The sequence below is a fragment of the Glycine max genome, chromosome 10, assembly GCF_000004515.6.
Source record: "Glycine max cultivar Williams 82 chromosome 10, Glycine_max_v4.0, whole genome shotgun sequence".
Lineage (NCBI taxonomy): Eukaryota > Viridiplantae > Streptophyta > Magnoliopsida > Fabales > Fabaceae > Glycine > Glycine max.
Genome location: NC_038246.2, coordinates 23,767,173 through 23,778,879, shown reverse-complemented (window position 1 = coordinate 23,778,879; position 11,707 = coordinate 23,767,173). Strand labels below are relative to the sequence as shown.

Sequence of the window (11,707 nt, the reverse complement as noted above, 5' to 3'; positions counted from 1 at the left end):
CGCTTGAGAGTTCCACTATCTTGTAAATTCCTTTTACAAGTTCTAAACACACAAGGACAATCCTTCCTTTGTGTTTAGAATTCTTTCACAACAAGAGACCCTCGGTCTCTTAATCCCTTTTCAGAATAAAGAAGAAGAGAAGAAGAAATCTCTCTTGAAAGAGATAGATTGAACAATTTGAGCACTCAAATAATTCCTTATTGAATCACAAGTGTATTGGCCAAGGAATTTGTAAGAGGATAAAACGATTTTTCTTTTTAAGAGGATAAGACCTTTTTGTTCTTGAAAAACTCTTATTAAATTCGTGTCTCAAGTCACATATATATAAGCCTTTGATGGCTATTTAAGAAACAGATAAAAAGATGTGACTGTTGAGAATGTTTTCTGAAAAACTCCTCTAGTAATCGATTACAGTATGTGTGTAATCGATTACAAGCTTCAAAATTTGAATTAAAACATTCAGAAACTGCTGGTAATCGATTACCATATATGTGTAATCGATTACACAGTGCAAATTTTGAATTCAAATGTTAATAGCTGTTGTAAATTAGTTTTGGCCACTGGTAATCGATTACATCCTCTGGTAATCGATTACCAGAGAGTAAATTTCTTGAAAAAGACTTTTTAACTTAAATTTCTTGACCAAACCTTTTGCTACTTCAATTGGAATTCCCTTCCTATTTAATATACCCTTTCTAAGACTCTAGAGACTGTCTTGATCATCCATCTTGAATATCTTTAATTTCTTTGTCTTGAATAAAGCTTTGAGACGCATGTGACCCTTTGGCATCATCAAAACATTCAGCTTGATCCTTTGTCTACATGTTATCTCTCTCTTGAAATCTATTTGCTTATTGTGCTCAAGTTTCGTGATTCCTCTTCTTCTATATTCGTCTTCTTCAATCTTCAAGGTATCCTTTTTTTATCATGTCTTCCTTCCTTTTTTACTCTTCCATAAGCATAGGTGGTAGTGACTCCAGGGGTTCGATTCAGAAACCCCTGGTGGACTGAAAGGTCATCTCTATTGGTGGTTCCTCCTAAGAGGATACTCATCGTGGGGCTTCTAACAATGAATCCTCTTCCTCAAAAAGGTTAAAGGTTTCATGTTGTGCTGGTGAAGACACTTCTCACCTCCATGGGAGGGCGCAACCTTCCACTACTTCTCTGGTTGGGGAATTTGTTCCCATCACAATAATTCTCCCCCCTTCTGTTTCTGGGGAAGCAAGGACGAGTGGTGGTGGGGACATTCATGTGTCCCCCGTGTGCGACGTAACCACAATGTTGGGTCACCATTATCCCCCCTGCTGTTGTTGGCTTTGAATGGGTGAAGGACGATGTTCTGAAATATCGGTCCTCTCTCACTTCTGCAACGAGTGTCATTGCTCTGCAGTGCCAAGTGAAGTTGGCCAATCTGGAGGACTCCTGCAAGCTAGCTATCCAAGCTTGAGGGAGTGACAATTTCCCTTTTCTAAGGGTGGCGACGGTCAGTCCATCCTTCTTTTTTATGTACAAGTGTCTGTTCAAGGTATTGGGTCTGGTTCTTCCCTTGACCTCCTTCCAGTGTGCTCTGCTTGAGCACTTGAACTTGGTCCATTCTTAACTTCATCCCAATAGTTGGGCCATGGTGAGGGCCTTTGAGATCTTGTGCCCCTTCTTCAACATCCGACCTAGTATGTTGGTGTTCTTGTACTTTTTCAGATGAAGTTGACAAGCAAGATTGATTGGGTCTCCTTGAATAGTGTGTCCAAGAAGTTGTTTGAGTTTGATTAGAACGTGTTTCACCGCTTCAAGGACCATTTCTTCAAGGTCCTGGCTACTGATGTTGTGGTTGATAGCCTACCACTAATGTTCAACCGGGATGGGGAGCCCTACTTCCTGTTCTATTGGCAGTCTGACCCCACTAGGTTTAAGTCTTTCGATGAGGATCTGTTGACCCTGGTGAAGAGGATAGATAAAGCTATATTGGAGCAACTATCAGCCTCACTAGATGCACGAGCCATTTGTCTCTTCCTTCGGTGGACGATCCTTTCACTACCTTGGATGGTAAAGTGCCTTACCTTGTCCTCTTTTGTGTCTGAGGTAGGTGCCGACCTGAACTAACACTTATTGTGTTGTGGTTGCTTGTTTTGTAGGTATAATGGATGACTTTGCTTGGAGGCCTCTGGTGAAGCAAGTCAAACCTGTTGGTGGGACTGTGCCACGATCTATTGTTGTTCCTCCTACTGGAGAAGGGGGTCAACTTGTTATTGAGGTTGGCCATATTGTTAAAGTTGCTAAGGTCACCCCAGCATTCCTTCCTCTGTTTTGGCTAAGAGAAAGCGGATGATAGCGCTAGGGTGTCAGACCATAAGAAATCGAGGGCCCTTTTAGCCTTTAATTATACTGAAGCAGACTATAGGGTTGACACCTGGTTCAGGTCATCCCTCAAGTTTGCAAGATTTGCCTCCAACTCCATCGGTCGTCAAGGCTTCTGCTCCTACTATTGCTCTTACTCCTCCACCGCTTCCTATTTTACCTGTTCAGGAGGTCACTCATACTGCTAAAGTTAGTGCACCAGCCGCTTTAGCTAGTCCTGTTGTGGCTCCTTTGTCCACCGTCGATGCACCTTTGTTGAGTGCCAGTATGGCCACCACGAGGGCTCCTGTGATGCCACCTTCTTCAGCTCCACCGGTTCTTCACTCTGCTACATTGGCGTTGGTGTTAACTTCCACCTTTTCTCACCCCGTGTTTCTTTCGACCACATCTACACCTCTAGCGATAATGATTCACCGTGGAGTGTGGGTTACAAGCTTGAACAGAAGACCCTGGTTGGCTTTGTGTTGGCCTTTGATGAAAATCTTATTCGACCAATGAAGTTTGGCGATCCTGGACAAGAATGGACAAAGGCACCAAGAGGCGCTAAACAAGGTGGCATCCTTTGAGGCTAAGGTTACCAAATGGAGGGCTACTGCTCGCACAGTCTAGAGAGTGGAGCACCCTAAGATAGCTAATGCCACTGTCGCCTTTGTTGAAGCTGTGAAGTTGAACCACCAATTGCCTCCCAAGATTGGTAGTGTTCTTGCCAAGTTGCTACGCACCAGATTGGATGGAAATGAGGTGTTTGAGCGCTACAAGGTCTTGAAGAAAGAGAAAAAAGACTTGGCTAGCAAGGTGGAGCGCACTACGGCAGAGAAGGACAAGCTTGCCATGGTGGTGGCAGACCTCGAGGCTCAACTAAAGGAGTCGAAGTCCAGGCTGGAGGAGTCTGAGCTGCGGCTGTTCATGGAGATAGAGGTTAATAGGAAGCTTGAAGAGGAGCTGCTGATGTACAAGAAGGAGACTGTGGAACAGCATGAAAAGGGCTTTCACAAGGTCGCTAGGTAGGTCGGGTTCTTTGTCAAGGCCCTTAACTTGGGTCTTTTTGACCCTTTCAAGGACATGAAGGACGGTGTTCTGCTTGACGAGGAAGATATTGCTGCTGAGGATGAGGCTGGTGAGGAGCAAGGCGATGATTCCAATGTTTAGGTTGCCTTTTGTTTATTTCCTTCTTTGTTGGATTTTGGCTACAATGGCTATGTAATTATGACAATTTTTCTTTCTTCTGATAATGAATTTGCTTTCCTTTGTTGATGAATTTTGTGTTGTTTGTATGTCTCGTATGTTGTCTTTGTTTGTGCAATGCTCTGTTACTTGTGGTAGTAAGGATGGGTCACCATGACAAGAGTGAAATCTTTGACAGCATAAGAAGCAAGAACTTGCCATAGTGAGGAAAGGTCGCCTTGACAAGAGTAGAATCTTGACGACAAAGAAAGAAGGGCCTTGACGGTCTTATGTGAAATAGAGACATAGATGACATGAGATCATCTTGGGTTTGATTTCAACCTGGTTAAAGGTCTTTTCACTCATCTGGTGATGCTTCCTTTCACTTTGCGGAGCTTCTCCCCTGATTCTTGTGAGGAGCTAATTTGATTTGCTCCTAATTAAAGGTCTTGTCAACCAGTCTAGTGGTAGGTCGTTTTGACCTATGTTGCTTCTCCTCGGATGGTTATGATGAGTTAGTATGACTTCCACCTGGTTGAAGGTCTTGCTTATCAATCTGGTGGTAGTTCATTTAAACTTGTGGAACATGGACCTTTGATTGTGGTTGTCGTAGTTCCCAAGGAGTGAGCTGACTAAGAGTGTGTCTTGGGTTTTGTATGAGTGCGTACCAAGGATGGACCTTGGGTTTTGTACCAAGGGCAGACCTTAGGTTTGCGGTGTTCCTACATACTTGTTTTCCTGCACAAATAAAATTTAGTAATAGGGAAACTTACAAAGGTAGACCTTGCGTACCTTGTATTTCTATGAAGGGGCTTACCACGGGTGGACCTTGGGTTTGATGAGCCTTTGGAGAAGCAAGACTCGCCAAGGACAAACCTTGGGTTTTACAATCCTTTGGAGAAGCGAGACTCACCAAGGGCAGACCTTGGGTTTGACGAGCCCTTGTTCTCCTCGTTGTGTTGTTCCTGGAAAAGTAGCCTCCTTGTCGACGGATCCCCAACTTCAATAGGGATCATAGCATTTGTGTTGTATGTAAGTCGGAAAGGAGTTTCATTGGTCATTTCTAAGGTGAACAATGATAGGCCCAGAGTATACTGGGGAGTTCCTCCTTCCATAGACCCTTAGACTTGTTGAGTGTAGTGCACAGGGCCTTAAGGCTGACACTATTGGCTACCTCTGCCTAACCATTGGTCTAAGGATGATCAACAAAGGTGACTAGGTGCTTGACACTCAGCCATGTTAGAAAGTCTTCATAAGCCTGAGCTTTGAATTAAGTGTCGTTGTCGGTGACAATGGCATAAGGAAGGTCATACCTACATATGAGGTGTATCTAGGTGAACTTTTCCACCTTGTTGGATGTGATTTATCATAGTGGTCTTGCCTCAATCCATTTGGTGAAGTAGTCGATTGCGACTAGTAAATATTTACTGCTTTCGGGGCCTTTGGCAATGGTCCCAGTATATCCATTCTGCACATGACAAAGGGCCAAGGGGAGCTCAAGCTATGAAGATTGTTAGGAGTGGTGCGCAGAACGTCAATGAATTCTTGGCATCATCTGCACCGCTTGGTGAAGTTGAGGGTGTCGACCAATAGTAGCCAGCACACACCACTTTGGAGGCAAGGGAGCGTCCTCCGGTGTGAAGGTCACAAATCCCTTTCATGAAGCTCTCAAATGACATAGTTTGCCTATTGATTGTTCAAGCATTTGAGTAAGGGAATTATCAACCCTCTTTTGAATAGCTCGCCATCAAGGATGACATAGTAGCTAGCCTTCCGTTTGAGGCATCGGGTGTAATGACCCGCCTCGTCGTTACGATATCTCCACTCTAATATGCGATAAAATTTCAAATTTTAAATGAAAAACTCCCTTAATTTGCTTATGAAAATAAAAGTAATTTTTGTCTCGACATACATTCACCAAACAACACACCATTACTTAAGTGAATATATATCTATATATATATATACACACACACACACACACACACACACACATAGGAATAGAAACCCAGTACACGTCATACACATAATGAAAATTAAACTTGTTCATACATATAATTAAAAATCTGAGCTTTACATCTTTAGTTCAACAAAAGGAATCAAGAACCAACTATGGAGGAGTTGATTAACAAAACACAACTCTCTCCCAAAATAATCCCAACATCATCACGTCGGCTCGGCGACTCCTCAACAGAATCTCACTTCCTGCACCCTACTGCTGTCATTCTGCTCCCACAAAAAAGGTTCACGATCATCACAGGTATCAACCACATGATACAAAATTGCAAGGGTGAGTTCATTATAACAAGAACAATACTAAATCCAAATAACCACAATTAGTAAGAGAACATAGACAAACATCATGAGCTTACACAACATTTGTTAATCAACACACACATCCAATAATTATTCATCATCCATACATGGATCCAATCAATTATGCTCAAGATGATGCATGCAACTAACCTCAACTCTCAGATGCAATGTGGTACGTACCATCAACCAAGGAAATAGCCTAAGCGTGTCAACACGACACCTCACTTAGGGAAACTATGCAGTAATTGTCGAGGCCACCCACCGTAACTCCCCCCCCCCCCCCTCTTGATGATCAGCCTGGGCCACAAGGGAGTTCCCTACTAGGTGACGCACCCCCTAGTACAAAGTACATACTGCCATAGTTTATACTATTTCCCGTGTCATATGAAGCATGAACCATGGGCGTCATCAAGTACCTGACCATGGATGAATTAAAGATCCTAAGCATCCCCTCAGAAATGCTTAAACTCTTTAACCACTCTATTTTTCCCCACAAGGGACATCCGACAAGGTCAGCGCACCCCCCCTCATGAACATACACAACTTACAACATATGAACATGAGCGTCATCAAGTACATGACCATTAATGAATTAAAGCTCCTAAGCATCCCCTCATAAATGCTTAAATTTTTTAACCACTCTAGTTTCCCACGCAAGGGACATCCGACAAGGTCACTGCACCCCCCTACGAACATACACAACATCCAACGTATGAAACATGGGCGTCATCAAGTACATGACCATGAATGAATTAAAGCTCCTAAGCATCCCCTCAAAGATGCTTAAATTCTTTAACCACTCTAGTTTCCCACTCAAGGGACATCCGACAAGGTCACCGCACCCCTCCATGAACATACACAACATGCACATCTCAATGCATTTCCAACATCATCAACATTTCATATTCACATAATAATCAATAATAACATCAATTCATGTTGACATGATCTTCATTGGCAACGTCATTTCAAATCAATATGATCATAAATATCAACATCGCCACATATCAATTAAAGTCATCAATAGCAACATCAACAGTAAGTCGCATTCCGCATATACATATTTCTTTCATGCCTAAGATTCACATTCCCCAGGTCTTCAAACAACACAAGTCAAATAAAGACAATAATTTCATTCATCAACAATAAATATATCACATCTCATTCGTCAAAAACATAGTTTTCCTTGAAAACCAGCATGCACATCAATAACAATTATATCACATCCCATTAGTAAAAATGTTGTTTTCTATAAAAGAAAATCAGCATGCAGCAGGGACAGACATATATTCTCGTAGCTAGGTTCCCTGACCCTAACTATGGTGTCAAAAAGGTAAATTTTATAATAAACTCCCTTTCGTTCACGCTTGTCAGTCCAACACAAGTCTCTATTACGCCCAAACGAAGGAAATTACTATGGATTTCAAAAATAAGGTTAACAACAATATTCTGAGTCAAATACTCATGTCACTACATGAAAAGGCTAAGGGCGTTTCAGATTCTACAAAAGGAACATCATTTTAAAATTCCGATCACGCCAATGTGATCGGGGTTTAGTGAAGGTCACAAAAATAACACCCATTTCATAAAAAGATAACTTTTACAAAGTCTCTTTCTCTAGGGTTTTTCAAAGGAAGCGTAAAAATATACAATGGTGGTTCCAAAGTAAGAAAAGATGCAAAGACAAACTGAATCTAACAAGGAACAAGTGTAGAATCACGGTTACCTTGAAGAAAACCGCGAAGGTCAGATTGGACTTCGTTCTCTACCGAAACCGCGAGATAAGTTTAGAAGATTCTGCTCCAATTGAAAGGTTCCTCTCAGTGTGGGGTTTCAATGGAGAACTATGGAGGTTCATGGTGGCTACTGGTGGTTGTGGGTGGTGAAGAAGAAGCTTGGGACGTTGGGGAAGGGTTTTGGAAGAAAGAAGGAGAAAGGAATGGTTGTTTTCCAAGGCTACACGAAAAATAAGACTTGAAACACTCAAGTGTTTCTGTTGTCGGGAAAAGAAGCGTTTCTCACACACCCGAAGACATATCGCAGATCGCAACCGTCAGATCATGGACATCTGTCCTATGAACCTCCAGACCAAATTTCGAGAAAATCCAACAGTTAACAAATGTAGGAAAGCACTTTTACCGGGACGGCTTCAAGCAGCTTCCTTGAGAAGCTTTCACGTGAGGCTTCTTTGTGAAGCTTCCTTGAGAGGCTTCGCTAAAGTCTTAACTACCCACACCCCTCTAATAAATAAACTAACCTCCTTGAAAATAAAACATGAATAAAATAACACAACAAATAAATCAAACATCAATTATAATTAATAATATTTCAGGGTGTTACAACTCTCCTACCCTTTTAGAAATTTTGTCCCCAAAATTTACCTAACTCAAACAAGGATGGATAGGCTGCTCGCATCTGACTCTCTACTTCCCACGTGGCATCTTCTCCTAATGTACCTCCCCAGATCACCTTGACCAATGGAATCTCCTTCCCTCTTAGGTGCTTTGTTCACCTATCCTCGATCCTCAAAGGCAATGTTTCATATGTCAAGTTCTCTTTTACTTGTACGTCATCCAATTCGACCACATGAGATGGATCATGGATATACTTACGGAGTTGAGATACATGAAATACATTGTGAAGATTAGAAAGAGACGGGGGTAATGAAATTTGGTATGCCACAGGACCAACTCTCTTAAGAATTTGGAAAGGACCGATAAAGCGAGGTGTGAGTTTTCGGGATTTCAATGCTCGACCAACTCCAGTCCACAAAGTGACTCTTAAGAATACATGATCACCAACCTCGAATGCTAGATCTTTCCTCCTCTTATCCTGATAACTTTTCTGCTTACTCTGAGCAGTCCTCATCCTTTCTTGGATCAACTTGACCTTCTCGGTGGTTTGTTGTACCACTTCAGGTCCTAAGGTGAGGCCTTCTCCGGGCTTTAACCAACATAGGGGTGTCCTACACCTTCTACCATACAAAGCTTCCTAAGGAGCCATGCCAATCGTAGAGTGAAAAATTTTGTTATAAGTGAACTCTATCAACGGCAGAAAAATCTCCCAACTTCCCTTTTGCTCTAAAACACACGCCCTTAAAAGGTCCTCCAGCGACTGAATGGTCCGTTCAGTTTGGCCATCAGTCTGAGGATGGTAGGCTGAACTTAGTCTAAGCTTGGTTCCCAATGCTCTGTTCAGGCTCTCCCAAAATCTAGAGGTAAACCTAGGATCTCTATCAGACACTATGTTAGATGGCACACCATGTAATCTGACAATCTCACTAATATACAAGGAGGTCAACTTCTCCAAGGAAAATCTAATATTAATGGGAACAAAGTGAGCATACTTGGTCAGTCTGTCAACAATAACCCAGATAGAATCTAAACCTCTAGGGGTTCTAGGTAGTCCTACAACAAAATCCATGGAAATATTGTCCCACATCCACTAGGGTATCACCAAGGGTTGTAACTTCTCTGAAGGTCTCTGATGTTCTATCTTAGCCTTCTGACAAACAAGGCATGCATATACAAACTCACTAACCTCTCTCTTCATGTTGGGCCACCAAAACATTATATTTAGATCCTGATACATCTTGGTAGCACCAAAATGGATGCTCAAATTACTCCTATGTCCTTCCTTTAAGATCATCTTCCTAAGTTCAGGCACATTGGGAACACAAATCCTACCTTGAAGTCTCAAGACTCCATCTGATCCAACATTGAAACTATTATCTCTTCCTAACTCTATAGCTTCTAGCTGGGTCCTCAGAAAAGGATTAGTCTTCTGGCCTTCCTTAATATCTCCTAGTAACTCACTAGTGATCCTCAAAGTGCCTAATCTCACACTATTAGGAGTAACCTCACATGCAAGCCTAAGGTCTCTAAATTGTTCTAGGAGATCCATCTCTCTAACCATCAAGGCCAACATATGTAGGGATTTCCTACTCAAGGCGTCAGCCACTACATTGGCTTTACCGGGATGGTAGCTAAGCTCAAAATCATAATCCTTAAGAAACTCTAACCATCTCCTTTGACGCATGTTCAGCTCTTTCTGACTAAACAAGTACTTAAGGCTCGTATGATCACTAAACACCTCAAACTTGGAGCCAAATAGGTAATGCCTCCACATCTTAAGGGCAAAAACCACAACAACCAACTCCAGATCATGGGTGGAATAATTCCTCTCATGAGTCTTGAGTTGTTTAGAAGCATAGGCCACTACTTGGTCATTTTGCATCAACACTCCTCCTAAACCCATCTTTGATGCATCACAATACACCTCAAAGGGTTCTCTCAGCTTAGGCAAAACTAGCACTGGAGCGATCATCAATCTTTCCTTAAGGGTCTGGAAACTATGCTCACATAGGGTATCCCACACAAAATCTTGATCCTTACGAGTCAATTTAGTCAAAGGTAAAGCTAACTTGGAGAAACCTTCTATGAATCTCCGATAGTATCCTGCTAAGCCAAGAAAACTCCTAATCTCAAAAACAGATTTAGGACTCTCCCACTCAAGAACGGCTTCTATCTTAGAGGGATCTACAACTATACCCCCTTGAGATATCACATGCCCTAGGAAACTAAATTTCTTTAACCAAAACTCACACTTGGAAAACTTAGCATAGAGTTGTCGATCCCTAAGGGCATGTAGCACAATCCTCAAATGTTCTTCATGTTCCTCTCTAGTCTTGGAGTATACCAAAATATCATCTATGAACACTACCACAAAACTATCAAGGTAAGGGTGAAAGACTTTATTCATGTAGTCCATAAACACTCCTGGAGCATTAGTCACACCAAAGGGCATGACTAGATACTCATAGTGACCATAACGGGTCCTAAAAGCAGTCTTTGGTATATCTTCAGACTTCACTCGGATCTAATGATAACCTGACCTAAGGTCTATCTTGCTAAACACACAAGCACCTACCAGCTAGTCCATAAGGTCGTCTATTCTTGGCAAAGGGTACTTATTCTTAATCTTCACCTTATTCAACTGGCGGCAATCCACACACAATCTCATGGTCGCATCTTTCTTCTTCACTAACAACACTGGTGCTCCCCACGGAGACACACTAGGTCTAAAAAACTGCTTATCCAACAACTCCTCTAACTATTTCTTAAGCTCGGCTAACTCTATAGGAGACATTCTATAAGGGGCTATGGATATGGGTCCATCACCAGGTACTAAGTCTATGGAAAACTCTATCTCCCTCTCGGGTGGCAGACTGGATATATCCTTAGGAAACTCTCTGACAATAGGGAGGTCACACATGAAAACCTTTGTCTCTATTTCCAGGCTAGACAAGATCATGTACACTTTAGCATCTTCTTTTAAAGATGTCACAACTTGGTTGGCAGAGATAAACATCATGTCCTTACTCACTCCAGAATCATCAAACACTATACTTTTATCAAAATAGTTTAACAAGACGTGTGTTGGATTTCCCCTGTAGTTACTTTTTGGTCCACTTTTTCTTTATGCAAATATGATCAAGGGAAATCCAATTTGCTGGAAAGCGCACCGGATCATCAAGTATTTAAAATTAAAACTGATGAATCCGAGTATCAAACTCAGGGAACTAGTCTTAGACAGGGTTAAATTCAGAAATAAGGCATTGTTGAAAGAAACATTGATAATTGATGATTTAGAACAGAATTAAACTAAGTCTAATCTAAAAATAGTAAAATTGCAAGTAAGATTGACAGCAGTAGGTAAAAGTGTTGGGTCTTTCTAACAAACCAGCTGATGTATATAAAGATTTTTCTCTAATCAATCATGCTTTTGTGTTTTATGTTGTAGCCTAAATTATTGAACCTCGATCCCTAGTTAGACTAAATCAATCTAAGCTTCATCCTCTGATCCCTCTTGT

General features: G+C 41.7%; 1 protein-coding gene across 1 annotated transcript; it reads right to left on the bottom strand.

Moving 5' to 3' along the window:
- Window positions 1-8,343: 8,343 nt before the first annotated feature.
- Window positions 8,344-9,738, bottom strand: LOC102659625 (uncharacterized). Its single transcript, XM_006589917.1, has 3 exons — window positions 9,522-9,738; window positions 9,109-9,242; window positions 8,344-8,826 (listed from the first exon to the last, which is right to left on the bottom strand). The coding sequence occupies exons 1-3, from the start codon at window positions 9,736-9,738 to the stop codon at window positions 8,344-8,346; spliced, it is 834 nt and encodes a 277-aa protein (XP_006589980.1).
- Window positions 9,739-11,707: the final 1,969 nt, after the last annotated feature.